This window comes from Mandrillus leucophaeus, unplaced genomic scaffold (assembly GCF_000951045.1).
Source record: "Mandrillus leucophaeus isolate KB7577 unplaced genomic scaffold, Mleu.le_1.0 Scaffold622, whole genome shotgun sequence".
In the NCBI taxonomy this organism is placed as follows: Eukaryota; Metazoa; Chordata; class Mammalia; order Primates; family Cercopithecidae; genus Mandrillus; species Mandrillus leucophaeus.
Window position 1 is genome coordinate 1,524,040 of NW_012106720.1, and position 23,723 is coordinate 1,547,762.

A 23,723-nucleotide genomic window follows, 5' to 3' on the forward strand; every position below is an offset into this window, starting at 1 on the left:
GGTCTCAAACTCCTGGACTCATGCGATCCCTCCAGCCTCTGCTTTCCCAAGTGTTGGGATTACAGGTGTGAGATACTGCACCAGACTTGATTCTTTTATATGTAAAAAAGTAGAACAACCAGTATGGATTACAGCTTGAACAATTTGATTTTGCCATCATGATATAATGACCCATGATTTAGGCTACTTTTTCTTTTCTTGGGTCAAGCAATTTCACTTGTTTTAGTATTTTACTTATAGTTCCTATCTGTAAAAATTTTAAAAATTTTTGTTGTTTCTCTGGGCTCTTCTTAAAGTTGTTTATATCTCTTAGATAATCATACCTCAAACTTAATTATTACTTTTGTTAACTCATGTTAAAATCATGTACATGTTTTGCTTCTTTGCTTTTTTTTTTTTTTGTTTGTTTCGAAACAGAGTCTTGCTCTGTTGCCCAGGCTGGAGTGTGGTGGTGCAGTTTGGGCTCACTGCAACCTCCACCTCCTGGGTTGAAGCAATTCTCGTGCCCCAGCCTCCAGAGTAGCTGGGATTACAGGCACCTGCCACCATGCCTGGCTAATTTTTGTATTTTTAGTAGAGACAGTTTTTGCCATGTTGGCAAGGCTGGTCTCAAACTCCTGACTTCAAGTGATTTGCCTGCCTTGGCCTCCCAGTGTTGAGATTACAGGCGTAAGCCACCATGCCCAGCCCTCTTTGCATTTTTTTATCCAGTTTAATCGCCATCAAACAGTTTTTCATGGAGTACTGATTAAATATATTTTGTAAAGAAAGCAGCAGTTTCCTGTTTTTCTAAATGTGAGTTTTAACAGCTTTATTGAAGTTTAATTTAAATACCATAAAATATATTTGTGCATCCTTTACAATGTAAGATATGTTTTTGTTTTACAATAAAAATACAGTGATTTTTCATACATCCACAGAGTTGTGCAACCATCACCACAATCCAGTTTCAAAACAAATCTACTCCAAAAAGTTCCCTCAGCCTGTTTATACTCAATCTTATTCCTATCCCAGCCCCAGATAGCCACTAATCACTCTAGATTTGCCTTTTTGTCTCTGTAAATGTGCCTTTTTTTTTTTTTTGGCCTTTTCTGGACATTTCATATAAATGGAATCATACAACATGTGGTCTTTTACATTTGGCTTGCTTTCACTTGGCATATGTTTTTGAGGTACGTTCATGTTGTGGCACGTATCTGTAGTCTGCTCCTATATATTGCTGAATAGTTGTCCATTGCATGGATATAACACAGTTCGTTTATCTGCTTAGCAGCTGACGCACATGTGGATTTTTACCAGTTTGTGGCTATTATGAATAATGCTGCTATGAACATTCATGTACAGGTCTTTGTGAGGATATGTGGTTTCATTTAGAAGTGTTTTTAGAATTAGCTACCTAAGAGTGAAATTGTTAGATCATATGTTAAGTTTATGTTTAACTTTTTATGAAATTGCCAAACTCTTTTACAGAATGACCATTACCTTCCCACCAGCAATTTGTGAGGGTTCCAGTTTCTCCATATCTTCGACAATTCTTGATATTACCTATTTTTAAATTATACCATTCTAGTCCCTAGGACTAGTATCTTAGGAAGTGGTATCTTATTGTAGGAAGTGGTATCTTATTGTGATTTTTAATTTGCATTTTCCTAATGATTAATGACATTGAGCATCTTTCATGTGCTTACTAGTCATTCATATATCTTTTCTGGTGAAGTGTCTATTTTAATCTGTACCTATTGAGATAATCATATTTTTCTCTTTAAATTTATTAATGAAGTAATTACAGTAATAGATTTTAGAATGCTGAACCATCCTTGCACATTTAAATTCAACCTCACATGGTTTAATATACTACAGTATTCAACTTTGTCACCACTTTTATTTAGGAACTTTGACTGTAGCTTTTCTTCTTTTGTGCTTCCTTTGTCTTTTCTGATGTTAGGGTTATGCTGACCTCATTTAAAAAATAATTTTTTAACTTCTTATATGATTATGAACTTTTTAAATTATTATACTTTAAGTTCTGGGATACATATGCAGAACGTGAAGGTTTGTTACATAGGTATACATGTGCCATGGTGGTTTGCTGCACCCATCAACCCATCATCTACATTAGGTATTTCTCCTAATGCTATCCCTCCTCTAGCCCCCAACCCCCACACAGTCCCCAGTGTGTGATGTTCCCCTCCCTGTGTCCATGTGTTCTCATTGTTCAGCTCCCACTTATGAGTGAGAACATGCAGTGTTTGGTTTTCTGTTCCTGTGTTCACTTTGCTGAGAATGATGGTTTTCAGCTTCATCCATGTCCCTGCAAAGGACATGAACTCTTCCTTTTTTATGGCTGCATAGTATTCCATGGTGTATATGTGCCACATTTTCTTTATCCAGTCTGTCATTGATGGGCATTTGAGTTGGTTCCAAGTCTTTGCTATTGTGAACCATGCCACAGTAAACATAAGTGTGCATATGTCTTTATAGCAGAATGATTTATAATCCTTTGGGTATATACCCAGTAATGGGATTGCTGGGTCAAATGATATTTCTGGTTCTAGATCCTTGAGGAATCGCCACACTGTCTTCCACAATGGTTGAACTAATTTACACTCCTGCCAACAGTGTAAAAGCATTTCTATTTCTCCACATCCTCTCCAGCATCTGTTGTTTCCTGACTTTTTAATGAATGCCATTCTTACTGGTATGAGATGGTATCTCATTATGGTTATGATTTGCATTTCTCTAATGACCAGTGATGATGAGCATTTTTTTTCACGTTTGTTGGCTGCATAAATGTCTTCTTTTGAAAAGTGTCTGTTCATATCCTTTGCTCACTTTTTGATGGGGTTGTTCTTTTCTTGTAAATTTAAGTTCTTTGTAGATTCTGGATATTAGCCCTTTGTTAGATGGATAGATTGCAAAAATTTTCTCCCATTCTGTGGGTTGCCTGTTCACTCTAATGATAGTTTCTTTGTGCAGAAGCTCTTTAGTTTAATAGATCCCATTTGTCAAATTTGGCTTTTGTTGCCATTGCTTTTGGTGTTTTAGTCATGAAGTCTTTGCCCATGCCTATGTCCTGAATGGTGTTGCCTAGGTTTTCTTCCAGGGTTTTTATGGTTTTAGGTCTTACGTTTAAGTCTTTAATCCATCTTGAGTTAATTTTTGTGTAAGGTGTAAGGAAGGAGTCCATTTTCAGTGTTCTGCATATGGCTAGCTAGTTTTCCCAACACCATTTATTAAATAGGGAATCCTTTTCTCATTGTTTGTTTCTGTCAGGTTTGTCAAAGATCAGATGGTTGTAGATGTGTGGGGTTATTTCTGAGGCCTCTGTTCGTTCCTTTGGTCTATATATCTGTTTTGGTACCAGTACCATGCTCTTTTGGTTACTGTAGACTTGTAGTATAGTTTGAAGTCAGGTAGCATGATGCCTCCAGCTTTGCAGAACTGAAGGAGATAGGGACAGGAAAAATCCTTCATACAATCAATGAATCCAGGAGCTGGTTTATTGAAAAGATTAACAAAATAGATAGGCTGCTAGCCAGACTAATAAAGAAAAAAGAGAGAAGAATCAAATAGACACAATAAAAAATGATAAAGGGGATATCAGCACTGATCCCACAGAAATACAAACTACCATCAGAGAATACTATAAATACCTCTACACAAATAAACTAGAAAATCTAAAAGAAATGGATAAATTTCTGGACACATACGCCCTCCCAAGACTAAACCAGGAAGAAGTCGAATCCTTGAATAGACCAATAACAAATTCTGAAATTGAGGCAATAATTAATAGCCTACCAACCAAAAAAAGCCCAGGACCAGACAGATTCACAGCCGAATTCTACCAGAGGTACAAAGAGGAGCTGGTACCATTCCTTCTGAAACTATTCCAAACAATAGAAAAAGAGAGAATCCTCCCTAACTCATTTTATGAGGCCAACATTGTCCTGATACCAAAACCTGACAGAGACACAACAAAAAAAGAAAATTTCAGCCCAGTATCCCTGATGAACAGTGATGCGAAAATCCTCAATAAAATACTGGCAAAGTGAATCTAGCAGTACATCAAAAAGCTTATCCACCACAATCAAGTCAGCTTCAACCCTGGGATGCAAGGCTGGTTCAACATACACAAATCAGTAAACGTAATCCATCACATAAATAGAAGCAATGACAAAAACCACATGATTATCTCAATAGATGCAGAAAAGGCCTTCAATAAAATTCAGCACCCCTTCATGCTAAAAACTCTCAATAAACTAGGTATTGATGGAACGTATCTCAAAAGTGCTATTTATGACACACCCACAGCCAATATCACACTGAATGGGCAAAGGCTGGAAGCATTCCCTTTGAAAACCTGCACAAGACAGGGATGCCCTCTCTCACCACTCCTATTCAACATAGTATTGGAAGTTCTGGCCAGGGCAGTCAGGCAAGAGAAATAAATAAAGGGTATTCAAATAGGAAGAGAGGAAGTCAAATTGTCCCTGTTTGCAGATGACGTGATTGTATATTTAGAAAACCCCATCGTCTAAGCCCCACATCTCCTTAAGCTGATAAGCAACTTCAGCAAAGTCTCAGGATACAAAATCAATGTGCAAAAATGACAAGCATTCCTATATACCAATAATAGACAATCAGGGAGCCAAATCATGAGTGAACTCCCATTCACAATTGCTACAAAGAGAATCAAATATCTAGGAATCCAACTTACAAGGGATGTAAAGGACCTCTTCAAGGAGAACTACAAACCACTGCTCAACAAAATAAAAGAAGACACAAACAAAAGGAAGAACATTCCATGCTCATGGATAGGAAGAATCAATATTGTGAAAATGGCCATACTGTCCAAAGTAATTTATAGATTCCATGCTATCCCCATCAAGCTACCATTGGCTTTCTTCACAGAATTAGAAAAAACTACTTTAAATTTCATATGGAACCATAAAATGAACCTTTTAGATACTAAAAATTATCTAATAACAGTTTGAAATTTCCTCTTAAATTTTTTGGTTCTGCTACTTTTGGGGGGATAAAGTTTCTATTATATTTTCAATTTATACTAAATTACCCAAGTTTTCTACATTTTCTTGAATCATTTTGATAATTTATGTTTTTCTAGAAAATTGTTTCTTTTATTGAGATTTTAAGTTTCACTGGCATAAATATGCATATTATGTTTACTTATAATTTTCATATTCTCTTGTGTACCTGCAGTTATATCCTCCTATAACTTCAATATGCACATATTATAAGCTTTTATCACAGTTTCTATATATGTAAATATAATAGGAATTATGTCACTCATTTCTAAAAAATTTTTTGAGGACCTACTTCGTGTCAGACATTGTTCTAGGTATTAAAAATATAACAGTGAATAAAACATAAAAATGTTTTGCCTTCATAGAACTTAACATTCTTGTGGCACAAACATTAAACAAGATTTTTATAAATCTGATGTTTTAGAGCAAAGTGCTGAGTACAAAAAAAATAGGAAGGGTGATAGGAAGTGTTTAGATGACAATAATTTTTTTTATCAGGTTGACATGATAAGTAAATGAGAAAATATATGTAAAGTGCTTAGCAGCGTCTAGCACTTAGGCCTGAATTTTAGCTCTTTATAATAATACTAATAATTTTATCTAAATCAAATTTGTTAGTGGTTAGGACAGTTAGTAAATAGTAAGTAGAGCTCCCAATGGGCTTTTCAAGAACCAGCTCATATCTAATTGTTATTTGGTTTGCTTTTTCATTAATTTCTGCTTTTACTTTTCTGAATTCCTTCTTTGTGCTTTATTTTGGTTTGTTTGTTTATTTTATTTTATTTTTTTGAGACAGGGCCTCCCTCTGTTGCTTAGGCTGGAGTGCAATGCTGCAGTCACGGCTTATTGCAGCCTCAGCCTCCTAGGTTCAAGCGTTCCTCCCACCTCAGCCTCCCCAGGAGCCAGGAGCACAGGCATGTGCCACCATTCCCAGATAACTTTTTTCTTTTTAATTTTTAGCAGAGACAAGGTCTCACTATGTTGCCCCAGCTGATCTCAAACTCCTGGATTCAAGCGATCCTCCTGCGTTGGCCTGCCAAAGTGCTGGGATTATAGACATGAGCCACTGTGGCTGGTGGTTTGTTTTTTATTATAACTTCCTAAGTTGAATACATACTTATTATCAGGCTTATTTTCTATGAAATTCATTGAAGACTGTATATTTTCCTCTGAGTACCTTGACTTTTTGTTTTTTGTCATACAGTGTTGTGTGATTCATCTCTTGATATACTATAATTTTAATTTTAGTCTTCTTTAATTGAAAAATTATTTAGAAGTGTTTTTAGAATTTTTACAGGTGGTTGAGATGTGTTTGAAACTCATGAGAATGCATGTTAGTTGTCCTAGCCTTTTGGTTTATCTGTCTGGTTTTCTTTATTGTGGTAGGTGACTGTGTCTTAAAGGTTTTCAACTTCTAGAAATTTTCTTTGTGACCAAACACATGATCAGCTTTTGCAAATGATGCATTGGATATTTTAAAAATATGTATGTATACCTGGTTTGTTGAGCATAAAAATTTCTCTGTGTGCTTATTAAATCAAATGTGATTTTTTTTGTGATTCAGATCTTCCATATTGTTGGTGTATCTTTGCTTGCCACTTCTGTTGATCGCTAACAGAGTCATTCACCAAGATAGGTCTTTGACACATTGTTTTTGTACTTTGAGTAGATTTTTAAAAATCAACTTTTTAGGAATATAATTTACTCGCAATAAGATGCACAAATTTTAAGTTTTGAATCACTACCCCATCATGTTCAAGTCATAGAACATTTCTGCCACCCCAGAAAGTTCCTTTGTGTCCCTTTCAGTCAATCCCCCACCCATAACCACTGATGATTTCTATTGCCACAGCTCAGTTTTGCATATCTAGAAGTTTATCTAAATTGAATCATACAGTACATACTCTTTTGTGTTTGTCTTCTTCTTTTGTCGTACGCCATGATTTTGAGACTTATCCATATTGTTTTATCAGTAGTTTATTCATTTTTATTACTGAAGAGTATACCTAATTCATTGCTTTTTTTGTCTGCTAGATGCATAAAGTTTTGAAATTGTTTTATCTTATTTGGGAAAAGGCTACTTTAGATTCTGTTCATATCCCCCTGTTGGCAAAAGACATCTGGTCTGTAGTTACATGGGGAAAATATATTCAAGCACCCTGAGTTTTATGCCTCCTTATTAGTTGTCTACACTGATAACAAGTGAGAGAACAAGAGAGCAGACAGATGGTTTGCGGAGCTTTGCTGACTTCCTAAATGGCTTCTTGGCAGTTACTCTGGCTTCTGCATCCCTATGAGGGCTGGGATGATGGTGCAAATTGAAATGCCCCTGATAATTAAGATGACTCTGAAGGAGCCAGGAATTCCTGTCCCCTGCTGTGTGCTGCACCAGTGTGGAAATCCTTCATTGAATCTAGTCACAGAATTTGCCCTTGTCATACATGTGTGGCCATAGAGCAACTGGAACTTTAAAAATTCTATATTTAAAGATTTTAAGTAGAGTTAATGACTACAAATAGCAGCTTAAAGGAAAATATTAGTTAATTTTCAATTATTTGGAGACAGATTGCTCAGTGTTAGTCATCTGTACCTTCTTTCTTCTGTTTAATCTTTTGACCCCTTTTTGTTGCCTTTCATTTCTTTAACACTAGGCAGAGGAAAAAGGAGAAAATGAAATTCCATTTGTTTTAGTAGTTATCAAAAAGTGTGTGTGTGTGTGTGTGTGTGTGTGTGTGTGTGTATGTAGGTGGGAAAGATTGAAACTTTTCTAAAATAAAAACGCACCTTTTGCATAGGAGGCACTCTGCAGCTGTGTAACTTTAGGCAAGTCACTTAATATATCGGAAACTTAGTTTCCTCACTGGCAAAGGGAGTCAAATGCTTACATACCTATCTCACAGAATTCTTAACATACTTTATACAAGTAACAACTTATGCAAAAGTACTTTATAAATTTTAAAGTTCTGTTGAAATATGTACATATATTTTATTTTTCTGCTTATAATTACTTTCTTTTTATTTTTTCTTAAAGATATCTGATTCCTAGCTGTAGAGGTACAATAGACATGTTCCTGCAATGTCATTTGTGACTTTTTAAAAAGGCAGCCAGCTGAGTGTAGTGTCTCATGCCAGTAATCCCAGCTATTCAGGAGGCTGAGATGGGAGGATCACTTAAGGCCAGGAGTTTGAGACCAGCCTGAGCAACACAGCAAGACCCCATCTCTAAAATAATTTTTAAAAAACAATTAGCCAGGCATGATGGTATGCACCTGTAGTTCTAGCTACTCAGGAGGCTGAGGCGGGAGGATACCTTGAACCTAATAGTTTGAGGCTGCCGTGAACTATGATCATGCCACTGCACTCCAGCCTGGACAATAGAGTGAGACCCTGTCTCAAAAAATGTATATATATATGTGTGTGTATATATACACACACATGCACACACACACACATTTAGTATAGTCTATGACTTGTGACTAGTTGGCTTTTTGATCCAGTTTTATAGGAGCTCTGTCTTTGTCTTGGCTTTCTTAATTGAAAATGCAGAAAATAGTTCATATTCTGTTATAGGAGTGATGCTATTATTATTTTACTAAAGTGATTTATAACCAGGTACCTTAGTTTTTCTGTGAATCCAGATTTCCACATATTGGGCTTGCATTATGTTACATCTACTTAAGGCATATATTTAATTCTATTTTGTGGAAAGGGCTGGGATATTGTTGTCTTCTACTATAACTACACAATCTTTGCAAAATCATTTCTTAACAATTTAAAGAAATAAAGGGTAGTGCATTTAGTTATACAGTTTACACCATTGTTCCATTAGAAGCTAAATGATAGGAGTGAGGATACAGTGACATCAATTGTTAAGGCCTGTGCATTATTCATTTAACATCTGCTGTTGGTTTTCTTTTCCCTATGGGAGAATAAATTACAGCACATCAGCACATTTTTCATGCTTTGTGTTTAAGCATTTAAAAGACATTTATTGTATTATTAATATTATTTTATTTCTGCTTGCTTGGCAGCCCCTGAAGTTATCAATGCCCACGACTATAGCCAGCAGTGTGACATTTGGAGCATAGGTGTCATAATGTACATGTTGTAAGTAGCCTGCTAAATGTACACTTTAAGATGAGTGGATAGTTTCTAACAGTAGAATGATATAGACTTTAAATTAAAACTAATATATATTTTTAAAAAGTGATTTAAAAACCAATTGGGAGATAATTCTAAAAGTTCTCTTATTAGTTGTCAGGTATACATCCCTTAGGTATTTTTTAATACTGTAAATTTATAACTTTCAGCTTTGGTTTTCATTGATCTATAAATGCAACAATATGATCTGAGCAAAATGAAAAATCTTAACACCTCCCGTATCCCTTGCTACAAACCAAAAGCTTCATGAAGTTCACTTATAGCTTATCAGGTGTAGGCAAGTACTATGGCCTGGCACTGGTTCTGCCCATACAGGCAGAGCATAGGTGGGAGTGGGTACTAACTAGGCAGAGGGTCACTCAGGATCTAGGGGAGTATTCTACAGTTCCTAGTTCCCTTAATGCTGCTGTAGCCTTCAGTCATTCTTGTTCTTCCTTCTCTTTCATTCTCAAGATTCAGTCAAACTCCATGTCCTGCTCATTTTTCCTTTGAAATATCCTTACCTATTCTTTGATTTCTCTTCACCTGTATCTTTTCTCCTTATGATTCCTTTTCTAGACTATTGCAGGGTCTTTCTGACTGTTCTCCCTGCTTCTGGTCACCCTCCCCGGTCTGTCCTTCATGTTGCTGCCAGGGGTGTCCTTTCAAATCACAAATCTGATCATACTGCTTCCCTGATTAAAAGCCTTTGATATATATATACATACATATATATATATTTGTATACAGATAAGTATCAGAGCATCCTGGCATGGCATGGCATGGCATGGCATAGCAGGTCTTTCATGACCTGACTCCAGCATGCCTTTCCAGTTTGGGGCTAGATATGTATTCCTGTGTACCTACACTGTGCTGTGATGATTCCAGGTCACATTTCAATACTCAGACACACCCTGTGTCGCTTGCCTCTGGGGTGTGTATGGGTATGTGTGTATTCTTTTTCTTTACAAGCTTCTTTCCTGGGTGGACTCAGCTCAAACATTAAAGCCTTCTATTTCTCTACTCCTACTTTACCCCACCATAGCAGAGTTCCTACATTTATTATGTATATACTTTCTCATGCTCCACAAAAGATTTTAAGGTAGCATGCAAAACAGTAATGTTGAAAGAAAAAATAATAAAATAGGAACATTTAACCAGGAAGGTTTGCACATGTGTAAATCCGATAGAATTCATTGTTCCCTTTTATGTAGTCTCATAAAGCTTTTAAAAACTATATTATAATATTATATATATAGTATCTGTTTTCCTTGTTCCAAATTCCATGGAGGACAGAGACCTTAGATTATTCATCTTTGCATTCCTGGTATGTGGTATAAGAGACATACATTCAGTGCTCAGTATGTTTGTTAAATTGAATTAAAGTGAATTTTCTAAGAGGTGTTCTGAAAAGTTAGTGACCATTGTTCTGCCTCTTGGTGAATGTGAACATTTTTATGTTGATGCAACATTAGTTTTATGGTCATATTGAAGATTTCACTATGCACTACCTCTTCCAGATCATTTCTAAATATTGACATCACAGTAGTTACATTTTCACAGGTCTGTGAAATGGAATACACAGGCAGTAGAAATTGGATGATGTGATTGTAGCTGTAACTCAGCTGGTCAACACACATCGTTGCTTAGATTACATAAAGTATAAAAGTATTCAAAAAGTTTTTGATCATTTTGTGCTGATTAAAATCATGGTGCAAAAATTCTGAGCCTTAGTCTTTAATTAAAATATAGCTTTTAAATTAATCTTTATACTCTTAAGGCTTTATCGAAAGCATGAGTCAAACATCCTACATATAATCTAATATTATGCAATTCATATAGTGTTTGCTGCCTTCTTAGTTTGAACTTGGTGTTAAGGAAAGTGAATGTATTATATCTTAACTATCTTTCTCTTTCTTAGAAATATAATTTTAATTTTTCTGCTTCAGAGTGTGACTGCATATCATCATAATGACGTTGTCTTTTCTTTACAGTAGACTCTTACTTAGCTAATCAGTGCCTATTCATTAATCTGTCTGAGCCCAATGGTGTTATAATTTCCTTCACCAAGAGCACAAACATATTACCTTCTCCAGGGGGTTTATTTGCTTGTTTTTCAGTGACCTCTGATTCATTTCTATTTAATCAGATAGTGCTAACATACTTTCTCAAGGTGAAATTAGCATAAGTAAATATTCTTTGTAGTTACTGTCCTCTGCTGTTTTGATTTCTATGAATGCAACAAAATAGTAGGAAGACTTTAAGAGACATTTTTCATTTCTTGGATTCCCTTTTCTGGATGTGGAGGAAATTGCTGTCATAAAATTTTGTATGCTGCTGATTAACCAACCGTTAGATACATTTTTATGTAAGTAAAATTGCAAAGAACAGAAAAAAAGTGAACTTTTTAAGATGTAGCCCTTAAGCTATAGTTGCATGCTAGTCAGGTAATGTAGAGGCAGCTAAGTAATTGGTGGATGTGCATATCACTGGTTGATAACAGGCTCAATGAAGTAGGCCTTTGCTGGCCTGCACTATTATATAGTAATTGTCCAGTAGGCCATTTTTCTGGCTATTTTGTTTTCCATAGCTTTTTAATTGCATTTTAAAACTAAATATCTAGGCGAATAGGATGAGACAGAGGAAATCAGAATGAGCTAGAGAGATAAAAAGTATTAAAATAAGAGTTTGCAGAACAATATGATACTGATAAATACTTAGTAAGAACCTATTGATAAATGAAAAAGCTCTATTGTCCGGTCTAGTTTGATAAACCACTAGGATGAAAGCAACTTTTCTCCCCACAAAAGTCATCATAATCATCATTATTACTATGAAAAAATCAAATTTTGACTTATTCAGAAAATGTTCATGAGTTAGATTTTTAAATAATTAAAAATATAAAGAAAATTAGTAAAAATGTAACTGTTAAAAGACATAGAGATTAGTATACTTATGTACAGTGTAGACCAGCAGTTTGGGAAGTATAATGAACTTACACCATTTTATTCTTTCATTAATGAAGTATAAAAATATATTCCTGAGAGTTGAAGAATAGACAGAGTTGCCCCTGTGGTGAATCTAATTTCATCTGTTTGGTTGTCTTTGGACAAATCTGGTTGTTGTCTTAGGATTGCCCTCAGGTGTTGGAGTTGACAGTAATGAGGATGGCTGACATTTGTTGATATTGTATTATGAAGAATTGAAGTCAGCTTTTAAGCTTGTTCTTGTAGTTTTGACCTAGATCACTTATTGAAGTAATAGCTTTATAGGCTTGCCATGTTCTGTTAAGAGTCTAAAGATACATTGTTTCTGTATTACAGGCCCATGTTTACTTTATACACACTGCTCATGGTTTTACTGATGTTGGTCATTATGTGTACTCAGCTTTCACCCTTTCAGGCCGAAGGGTCAAATTATTGTCTGATTTTTCCACATTCAGACCCTTTTCATTTCATATACAATTTTTGAAGAGTTGTGTCAATTTTAATGGCTTTTTGGCTTTGACTCAGATCCTGTAGAAATTCCCAGGGTTAGGGCTGGGCACATTTGTGCACGCCTATAATCCCAGCATTTTGGGAGGCCAAGGCAGGTAGATCACTTGAGGTCAGAAGTTCGAGGCCAGCCTGGTCAACATGGTGAAACCCTAGCTCTACTAAAAATACAAAAATTAGCCGGGCGTGGTGGTGCATGCCTGTAATCCCTGCTACTCAGGAGGCTGAGGCAAGAGAATGACTTGAATCCAGGAGGTGGAGGTTGCAGTGAGCCGACATCGTACCACTGCACTCCAGCCTGGGAGACAGAGTAAGACTCCATCTCAAAAAATAAAAAGAAATTCCCAGGGTTAGTCTTGGTTTATTTTTATTATTGCTAACATTTGTATAGTATTTTACTATGGATAAAAGCCTTAGCTGGTCATTAGACTTTGGTAACTAATTAGACCCTGATAACTCACTGTATTTTTCAGTTGAGTCAATTTGCATTATGTACCTTAAGGTATTACCTTCCTGTTGCTCACTCTCAAAGTGTATCTCCTTCATTAGCTACGACTATTATTGTACACTTACACTCACCTTCCCATATTTTAGCCCCAGTTAAGCTTAGTGTTTTCCCACCTGCAAGAGCTTTGGGTCATTGCTAATCTGGAGGTTTTAGTGTATATTTGCATACTTCCTCTACCAGATCCTTTCTCTAAATATTGAAATAAGAGCCTAGCACTGATCTTGGAAAACCTTGTTGCTTCCATTTTTACTTCCAGGCAGGTACCCATCTCTTCCCATCCTTTCCTTAAATATGAAGCAGCACTACTTCCAAGTCCTATGGAAACTTAATTTTAATAGCCTTATTTTTGTTATTTAAAAATTTAAACAAAGTGATTGCTTTTGTTGCAGATTTTGTGGAGAACCACCCTTTTTGGCAAGCTCAGAAGAGAAGCTTTTTGAATTAATAAGAAAAGGAGAACTACATTTTGAAAATCCAGTCTGGAATTCCATAAGTGATTGTGGTAAGTATAAGTGTGTTATTATTTGCTAAAGCTAATATAAGTAACATAGGAAAGTTGGCCAGTGGTTAAAATGTTTTAAATCTCTGTTTCGTCATTAAATTTACTTGTGGAAATGAACACTGTTTACTTGTGGAAATAGAAATATCTTCACTGTGATTGTTCATCATCAAAACTTTCAAAAACAGAAAATACGTAATAAAAGTTAAAGAGGAAATTTGCTGATCATCTAGCTAATGTTTACTATAGACCATTAAACTAGGTAATCCAGGCAATAAAACTTCACTTTAGGCTTTAAATTTTATTTATTAGGCATTTATACTGATGATTTTTATTGTATACTTGACATCTTTCTTTCCTGTTATACAGACCTAATCCTAAAAAATTGTAAAATGTGTGCTATTAATTGTAGTTAAAATAAATAAGATTTTTCAGGATTTTTTTCTTATTTTTAGCTAAAAGTGTTTTGAAACAACTTATGAAAGTAGATCCTGCTCACAGAATCACAGCTAAGGAACTACTAGATAACCAGTGGTTAACAGTAAGTTACAATATTACTTCTTTCTTTCTGACACGCTACCATTGCTCATTTCTTTTTATTTTGTCTTGGAGTTTTCTGTATAATCTTAAAACAGTCAGTTAGTTTGATTTTCTGTCAAATTAAAAAACATTGAGTCTTGACAAATTTCTGAAAATGGGCATTTTCAAACTGTTAGAACTGTTGTCACAGTTGTTTATATATATTTATAGAGGTTTAAATGATCTTTGTTCAGTGTCGTGAAAGTATCATGTCCATTAGAACAGAGCTGAAAAATGTCCAATATTATAGCTCTGGAAAGTTGAAACAGTCTGTATAGTTCAGTGATGTAAAACACTGGAACCACTCACCTCTCTTTCAACTCTTGGGGTGTAGAAAATCTTTAGGGACTCAGAAAAGCCATAATCTCCAAACAGTGGCAGTCTCCTGGTTTGGAATTTTATTTATTTACATATTGCTTTCTGCCGTTAGACTAAATTCTTCAAGCACAGACTTTGTGTCTTACTGATCTTCGCATCCCTGCATCCAAACATTACCTGGTCACAAGAGGAACCTTGGAAAAGGCTACTGCTTATCCCTCAATATTTATTCTTCTCCTTCTATAATAATAAGGATCCTGACTTTTGGTTGGAAACATTGCTGTCCAGTTAAAAGACTCTTCCCCAGTGTTCTTTGCTAGTTATCGTGATGGTCAGTGAGATGCAAGTGGAAGTGGGTGCAATTTCTGGAAAGTGTCCTTAAATGGAGCTGGTGTGGCATTTCTCATGTACTTCCTCTTTCCTGGTAGATGCAGATGTGAGTTTGAGTAGCCATATTAGATTATAAAGTGGAATCTGGAAATGGCAGAGCAACAAGATGCAAGAAACCATAATAGTAGCTCACAGAGCTGCCATGTCAACCCTTCACTGCCTACCTCCAGAATTTATGAATGGGAAACAGACTTCTGTCATCTTTAAAATACCCTATAGTGTGCAGCTGGACCTAATTTCGATTAATACAATCCTCAAACAATTGCTGAATGAGTGAATGATTCAGTAAGTGGATAGGTCTGTAGATACCTCAGAAATTTTTCTGTGAACTGAGATTAGAAATTATTAGAGCCATATGGGAATATTACTAGAGAGTATTCATCTATTAAAAATTGTAGATCTATTATTTGCTAGATACTATGTTAGGTATTGGGGATACATGATATAATTACATTTAAAATGTAAATTAGCATATGATAATTTTTTTTTTTTTTGGGGATGGAGTCTCACTCTGTCGTCGGGCTGGAGTGCAGTAGCACAATCTCGGCTCCTGGGTTCAAGCGATTCTCCTGCCTCAGCCTCCTTAGTAGCTGGGCACTAAGGAGGCACGTACCTCCTAAAGGCACCTACCACCACACCCAGCACATTTTTGCATTTTTTGTTTTGTATATTTTGTATTTTTGTAGACACGGGGTTTCACCATGTTGGCCAGGATGGTCTCAATCTCTTGGCCTTGTGATCTGCCCAGCTCGGACTCCCAAAGTGTTGGGATTACAGGCGTGAGCCACCATGCCCGGCCGATAATCTTTGTAGGGACATGGATGCAGCTGGAAACCATCATTCTTAGCAAACCATCACAAGAACAGAAAACCAAACACCGCATGTTCTCACTCATAGGTGGGAACTGAACAATGAGATCACTTGGACTCAGGAAGGGGAGCATCACACACCGGGGCCTATCATGGGGAGGGGGGAGGGGGGAGGGATTGCACTGGGAGTTATACCTGATGTAAATGACGAGTTGATGGGTGCAGCACACCAACATGGCACAAGTATACATATGTAACGAACCTGCACGTTATGCACATGTACCCTACAACTTAAAGTATAATAATAATAAATAAATTTAAAAAAAAAAAAAGATCATTCTGACTATTTGGGTGGGGAATGGCTTGGAAATAGGGAATTAGACAGATGTTGAAGTAGTACTGTTGAGAGATAATAGTGACTTGGATAGGATAGAGATGAAGAGAAAAACGTGAGTTATATTTTAGAGGCATAATTGATAGGATTTGATGATGGATTAGATGAAGAATGAGGATAAGAGAGGAGATAAGGATGACATCTAGATTTTATTCAAATAACTGGTTCGATGTTGGTGCCATTTACTGAGATATGGAAGACTGTAGGAGAAATAGATTTCTTTCTGGGACAGGGATGGTGAATCAAGAGTTCTGTATTAGATAGGATCAGTTTGCAATGCTTATGTGGCATCCAAGTGGCGATACCAAACAGATAATTGAATATATGAGTTTGAAACTGGAAAGATTTAAGATGGAGATATAAATTTGAGAATCATGAGTATACAAATACCACATAAAGCCATTGGACTGAAGAGATAAATAAGGAAGAAAATACAGATAGAGAGAAGAGGCCCCAGCAACATGTCTTTAGGCACTAAAACATTAAGAACCTCAGATAAGTTTAGATATATAAATATATAGTGATATCACCCTCCTTTTAAATTACCTAATTTTCCTTTGGCAATTTCTAATCATTGCTTTAAATAACTTTTTTTTTTCTTTAAGGGCTAAAAATAGTCTTCATCCAAGAATGAATTCTATTTGCCCTCTTCTATGAATGTGTTGCTCTCTCAAAGGATTCTGTGCAATAATTATTTCTGGCCTAAAGTAATTGTGCAAATGAGTTAGCAGCTAGATCACTGCAAAACTATATTGAGTAGGTTTGTAGTACAGCAAAATAAACTGTAAAACAGATGGTGTGCCTTAGAAATTTATCTCTTTTCAGCATCACATAACATTCGGGTTGGGCCATTTAATTATTTGTTTTCTAATTAGCACAACTTTATTTCTGGCTTTGGTCATTTTTCTAGTAGTCTCCATTTTTGAGCCTCTGTAACATTTGTCTCTATGAAGTCTTTGCCAAATGGATAGAGAAGTGACAGATATTGTGTGCTATATCGGATTGTCCTAAGGAATTCAGTGGATGAAATTTAGAATACTGGCATTTTACAAACTTCTAAAAGGCAAAACTCTTCTTAACCACTTGAAGTCTTACTTTCTATGACTCATATCCTCTGTTTGAAGTAATCTAAGGAAAACATGATAGTTCTCTCAGCGCCCTGCTGCTTTATAACCAGAGCTTACCTTCTGCAATACCTAACACATAGTAACATTTTTCTATAAAAAGTTTCTATGGTTTAGCCTATGTACTGTGCATTTTGAAATATGGTAATTATCTGAAAAGTATTCTAAGAAAAATAACTATTTCTCTTGTACATTTAAGGGAATGTAATTTCAAATAAACACATACATATTGTCATCCTGATTTTAAAAGTCAGAGGTTAGATGTAAGGAAAAATACCCAAGAAATGACTTTCTTGCAAAGAAAGAGTTTGACTCTAATGGCCGGGAATATGCCGGTTCTTTTCTTTCATTCATTTCTTCCTTGTTTCCTTTTACTGGCAACTGTGGTTCAGGAGTTAATTGCTTCTTATTAGGTAATTGCCTTGGTATTCCTTCAAAGTCTCCTGGTGACAAATAACACCAAGAATTTACATTTTAAACAAGTTTCCCAGGTATTTCTTCTGCCCACTTATGTTTAAAAGCCACTGCTATAAATTAAGGAAGCCACTTTTTTTTTTTATGTCTTGCCAAAATGTAGTTTGAGCTTTAATGGTATTCAAACATTAATTCCTTCAACACATTGTGTGTGCACGCACGGGTGCGCCTACCAGGTACCAAGTGTAGGTATAAAATATAGTTAAAGCCACATAAGACATGGTCTCTGACATAAGGAACTTACAATTTAGTAAGGAAAACAGCCTATGTATAAGATTCAATGCAAGGAAGAAAATGATAAATGACATAAGAAATTACAAAATGACCAGAGGTATGGAGGCAAGCAAGCGTGAAGTCAGAAAGTTTAATTTGACTGGCAGATAAGAAGCTTGAAGGAAAGAAGTGAGAAATGAGACCAGAAAAGGACAGAAAATTGTGAGACTAAGAAAGAAAAGAAAATCATGAGTGGACTTGAATCCAGGTTACAATTTTAACTTCATTTCATAGGTAGTAAAGAACAGTTGTATGCTCTTTGAAATGAAAGAAATTATTAATATCGTTAAAGTGCATCAGTCTTGCCAGGTGGCTTATTTTAAATAGGACCTCAATCACCCAAATGTCTATATTGATTGTAGCAAGTATCATTTTATTTAATCCATCAGGTACTAGAGAGGTACAAAGATGAATAAAACAGTTCCTCTCCTTGAGTAATTAATTTACCACAAGTAAGTCTGTACTTTGCTTTGTAGTCACAACCTTGCAAAAGCACTTTGTAATCAAGGTGTAGGGACTAATTTCAGAACAGTCTTTCCTAATGTATGAACAGGGCCTTTGTTCATTAATTTACGTATTGTTATTCGGGTTTTGATCATTAGCTTTTGACCTCTAGCTTTAACATATATACTCTATATAAGAGGATGGAAATTTTCTGATACCTAACTAATTGTTGGCTGTTATTTTTTCCTTCTGTATATTTTCATCCTAAATATGTTAACTCTTACTTTATTTTACTGTATGTAGTTATTCATACATTCTGAATTAATCTTAGATATGTGAATACATTTTTGAGTCTCTAATGAAGCTTTCCATAAAAATTACGTTAAGGAGGCCAGGCATGGTGGCTCACGTTTGTAATACCAGCACTTTGGGAGGCCGAGGTGGGTGGATCACAAGGTCAGGAGTTTGAGATCGGCCTGGCCAATATGGTAAACCCCATCTCTACTAAAAATACAAAAATTAGCCTGGCATGGTAGTGGGTGCCTCTAGTACCAGCTACTTGGGAGGCTAAGGCAGGAGAATCGCTTGAACCCAGGAGGTGGAGGTTGCAGTGAGCCAAGATCGTACCACTGCACTCCACCCTGGGTGACAGAGCAAGATTCCATCTAAAAGAAAGAAAGAAAAAAAAAATTTATGTTAAGGAAAAGCTCATGAGCCAGGACACTTGGGGATTTACTCAATATTCAATTATTAGTTATTACTCAATAATTCAACAAATGTTTATTAGATAACTACTATGTGCTTTGGAGGACACAAGGATCAGTCTGGCATGGTCCCTGCCCACAGGTTGCCCACAGCCTAATAAAGGGTTTAAAACGAAAACACTGGCAGAGAATGATAGCTCCACAAGGACGTAAATGTACTATAACAACTACTACTAAATTTCCAAGAAGAGAGCTATTATTCTTTTAAGCAAGCTTGTCCAACTCACAACCCAGCACAAATTCATAAACTGTCTTAAAACGTTATGAGATTTATTTATTTTTTTCTTTTTTTTTTTGGCTCTTCAGCTGTTGTTAGTGTTAGTGTATTTTATGTGTGGCCCAAGACAATTCTGCCAATGTGGCCCAGGGAAGCCAAAAGATTGGACACCCCTGCTTTAGGGGATTATAAAAATTACTTAAGGGTGGAGGTAATATGTGATCTGGCTTTTTAAAAACTGGGTAAAAATAGAAATTAATGTAGGAGTCCGGGTAAGGAAGGTAAGAGAATTCTAGATAGAAATAACTTTTCAAAGGCATAAAGATAGAAAAAATATGAAGTATATTCAGAGAATAATTTGTAGTTCCTTTTTTTTTCTATAACCATAGAAGGCATATAGGACAGTAGTGGGAAATTGTGTTGAAAAGGAAGGTTAGAGCTATTTTGCTCTAGACCCTAAGACTTTACATTTGATTCATTTGGCAATGACTTACTACTAAAAGGCACTCAAGTGCCATGATCACTGCTGTGCTTATGTGAGTTTCTCTTTTATCCCTCTCACCCTTGGAGCATTATGTGAATGGACTTGGATGAAGTCTGTGGGCTAGAGATAGTGATTAGGTTCTGAGGGAAGAACTCTTATTTGAATGGAGTATCTTGCCTGAGGTAGTTTGAATCTCAGTTGAATCTAGGAAGAGCCCTAGGAATAAATTGGAGTTGAAGGTCTTGAGGGAACCCATATACACAGGTCGTGGCTAAAGGATGGAAGGAAGCAGGATCTTAATGAGGAGGTGAACCAAGAGTCGGGAGTTAAATAGAAAAGATGAGTATTGGAACAGGTTGGCAACAAGTAGCCAAGTGTCTGAGACTCTATCAGTTAGTGGATTGGTGGATACATTGTTGGCCAGGACTGACAGAACTTCAGGAAGAGTTATCTGGCAACAGTGTGTGATAAACATTGTCATGGTGGCAAGCAGAAACCAGAGAATTGAAGTGAACTGGGATGAGATAACGAAGACTGGAACTAGGGCAGTGAGTGGGAACAGAGAAGAGGGGAGAAAGAAGACCTAAGAAAGAAAACATAATTTTATAACTAAGTAGACGTGTTAGGTAAGAGAGTAAAAGCAATCAAAACTGCTTCTTAGGTGACTAGGAAAATGGTATGAGAAAAAATAAAGTCTAGAAGTGCTGGTTTTGTAGATTGGAACGAGAATAAAGTGTTTTGGAACAATCTGTTCAAACTTTTATGTTTAAATTATAACAAAAAAGAATTTTGAAAAATGATGAGTCTCCTCAGATATTTTTAGGTTGAACTTTAAAAATTTTCACCATAAATGTAATTAATTGCAAGGGATATAATTTCTCATATAAACATTTGTAATTAAAAATAAAGCTAATATCAGTTTTTACCCATATGGGACATCCATCTCATTCATTTTTAGATATTTATGAACAAGTTCTTCTTTAACAGAAACTAGGTTATTCATTCTTCTCTTTGAATGTGTGTTTCTATTCTACTTCTTCCACAGAACTTTATCCTAATGTAATAATAATTTTACTTGAATGGATTTTATTAATCACCTATAATTTGTCTCATTTTACAAAAAAAAGTTCAAATTTATATTTAAATTTTTGTTTCTGTTTCCTGGGACTCTAAGGCTGTATAATTTCTAAAAATTATTTAAGAATGACTTTTCATTATGATTATTATCAGTAGTATATAATCAATCAAGAGAACACGATTTTATTTTTTTTGAATTATTAAACTAACAATATTATATTGGAAATGCTTTAGTGGATGGATAGGGCTGCTTTCCCTCCCGATTAGTTCATGCATACATGATCGAATATTTCTATTGTTAGAATGAGACAATGTTCAGCAATATTGTATTGTTTTTATTTTTTTTATTTTTTTTATTTTTTATTTATTTTTTTTGAGACGGAGTCTCGCTCTGTCGCCCAGGCTGGAGTGCTGTGGCCGGATCTCAGCTCACTGCAAGCTCCGCCTCCCGGGTTCCCGCCATTCTCCTGCCTCAGCCTCCCGAGTAGCTGGGACTACAGGCGCCCGCCACCTCGCCCGGCTAGTTTTTTGTATTTTTTAGTAGAGACGGGGGTTTCACCGTGTTAGCCAGGATGGTCTCGATCTCCTGACCTCGTGATCCGCCCGTCTCGGCCTCCCAAAGTGCTGGGATTACAGACTTGAGCCACCGAGCCCGGCCTGTTTTTAGTTTTTATAGACACTAAGAACCTTATATAAATAAGTGGATATGAACGAAAGGACTTTTGACATAGTAGTGTTATGCAGTTGATCACAGCTGTTTATGTTTCAAGACCACTCAGTGAAGGGCCTGCTAGAGGAGATTCTGGTTCCTGCCAAGATACTGTGTCTTCTCTGAAGATTAAACCTGAAGTAACTTTAGAGAGAAACCTCATGATACCAGGATTCAGAGAAGAGTGAGAAATCCCGGGGAAGATAAAGGGATAGCTTGAGCTGGTGTGGATAGTGGGTGAGGGTGCAGCCAAAGGAGGGAATTAAAATGGAAACACAAAACAACCCAGTTTCCCCTTTTGCCTCTCATCACTTGCTTTGGGACACCGATGCTTATCTCCTCACAAGGGTCTGAAGTAATAAAATCAGAGCAGCACTGAAGCCCTAATTGAATGAGAAGCCAAGGAAAATGGGTGGGAATTAACTCGTTGTAGGCATTGACTTCTTACCTTTTGGCCTCCAAACTCTAGGACTGCTGGGTGATGCTTTCGGTGTACTCTAGGAGTGCCTTCTCCTCAGATTATTTCTCCTGGCGGGAAGAGGTGGGCATGTGTGAAACCCTGAATTGAGGAGTTGTTTAGTGGGGCAGGCTTTTGGTGTCTAGGATTCTTCCCCATACTCTTCCTTGATCTCCCGAGTCCAAGGGCCAGGACTGGCTCTAGATCCATGCCTTGTCTTCTGGGGTGCCAATGCTTCCCAGGAAAAGCTCAGAGGCCAAGTTTCAAACACCATTAGAAGAGAGTTTAGAATACGCAGTCCTAGAATTTAAAAATTTACAAAGTGAACATACTAAGAGAGATAAGGGAAGGTGTTGATAATATGACGCAAGAATAAGAAATAAAAACAGAACCAAGTAGGTATGAAAAATATAGTAGTTGAAATATAGAATGCAGTGATATAGGATACATAGTAGATACAGCTAAAGAATGAATTTTAAAACTGGATGATCAGATTGTAGAACTTTATACAGAAGGAAGCAGGAGAGGATAAACAAATTGAAAATAGAAAAGATATATAGGGTTAAAAGTAAAAGTGCCAAAATCTATCTAATAGGATTCTCAGAGAAAAAATAAAAAGAGGGAGGAGGAAATCTTTTAAGAAATAATGGGGATAAATTCATCAGAATTAAAGAAAGAACTTAGCTTTAAAGAAATGATAGACTAGCCAATAAGAGACAAGAAAAAAACTGACAAATAGACATAATGAAATTTTAAAACATTGAAAAGAAAAATTCTAAAAGCTCCCAGAGAGAATGAGCAAATCATATAAAAAAGAACAACAATGACATTGACATCCTACTTTTCAGCAGCAACATTGGATGCAAGAGTAACTGGAGTAATATGTTAAATATATTAAGGGAAAAAGACCTTTCAAGTTCAAATTTTATATCCATTCAAATTGTTATTCATATGAAAGGGAATGATTAAGATATTTTCAAATATACAAGAGCTCAGAGGGTTTGCCACAAGAGTCCTACAGTTAAAACACATGGTAGAAGTACTTACAGAGGAGGAAAAACAAATCCAGGAGATGCCACAAAAGCCGTGTGCAGCAAGAGTCTTTAAATATCTTGGTAGAGTTTGCTGGTATCAAAAAATACAAAAACAACACAAAATCAAAGAAGAGGAAACATAATCATAATAACCCAGAATTAAAATTCATGATAATATCCACATGACGAGCACTGGGAAGGGGGCAAGGGCAAGGGAGCAGCACATGAAAGTGTGCTAAAGGAGAATATGGAGGCATCAGATTTTTAAAGTAGGAAGGAATGAAAAACATATAAAGAGTGGGAGAAACTGAAATAAAAATGACACGGAAGGGGGCAGGGACTGAAAATTACTGATATCTAACTTTTTTTAAAATTCTTATTATACTTTAAGTTCTAGGGTACATGTGCATAACGTGCAGGTTTGTTACATATGTATACTGGTGCCATGTTGGTGTGCTGCACCCATCAACTCGTCAGCACCCATCAACTC

At 36.1% G+C, this 23,723-nt stretch overlaps 1 protein-coding gene across 4 annotated transcripts in view; it reads left to right on the top strand.

The window, feature by feature from the left end:
- Window positions 1-23,723, top strand: part of STK33 (serine/threonine kinase 33) — a 216,821-nt gene that overhangs the window by 150,120 nt on the left and 42,978 nt on the right. For all 4 annotated transcript variants that reach the window (XM_012000249.1, XM_012000250.1, XM_012000247.1 and 1 more), the window contains 3 exons: window positions 9,077-9,152; window positions 13,577-13,689; window positions 14,142-14,227. In XM_012000249.1, the coding sequence (XP_011855639.1) occupies window positions 9,077-9,152; window positions 13,577-13,689; window positions 14,142-14,227 (275 nt within the window). The remainder of the gene's footprint in view (window positions 1-9,076; window positions 9,153-13,576; window positions 13,690-14,141; window positions 14,228-23,723) is intronic.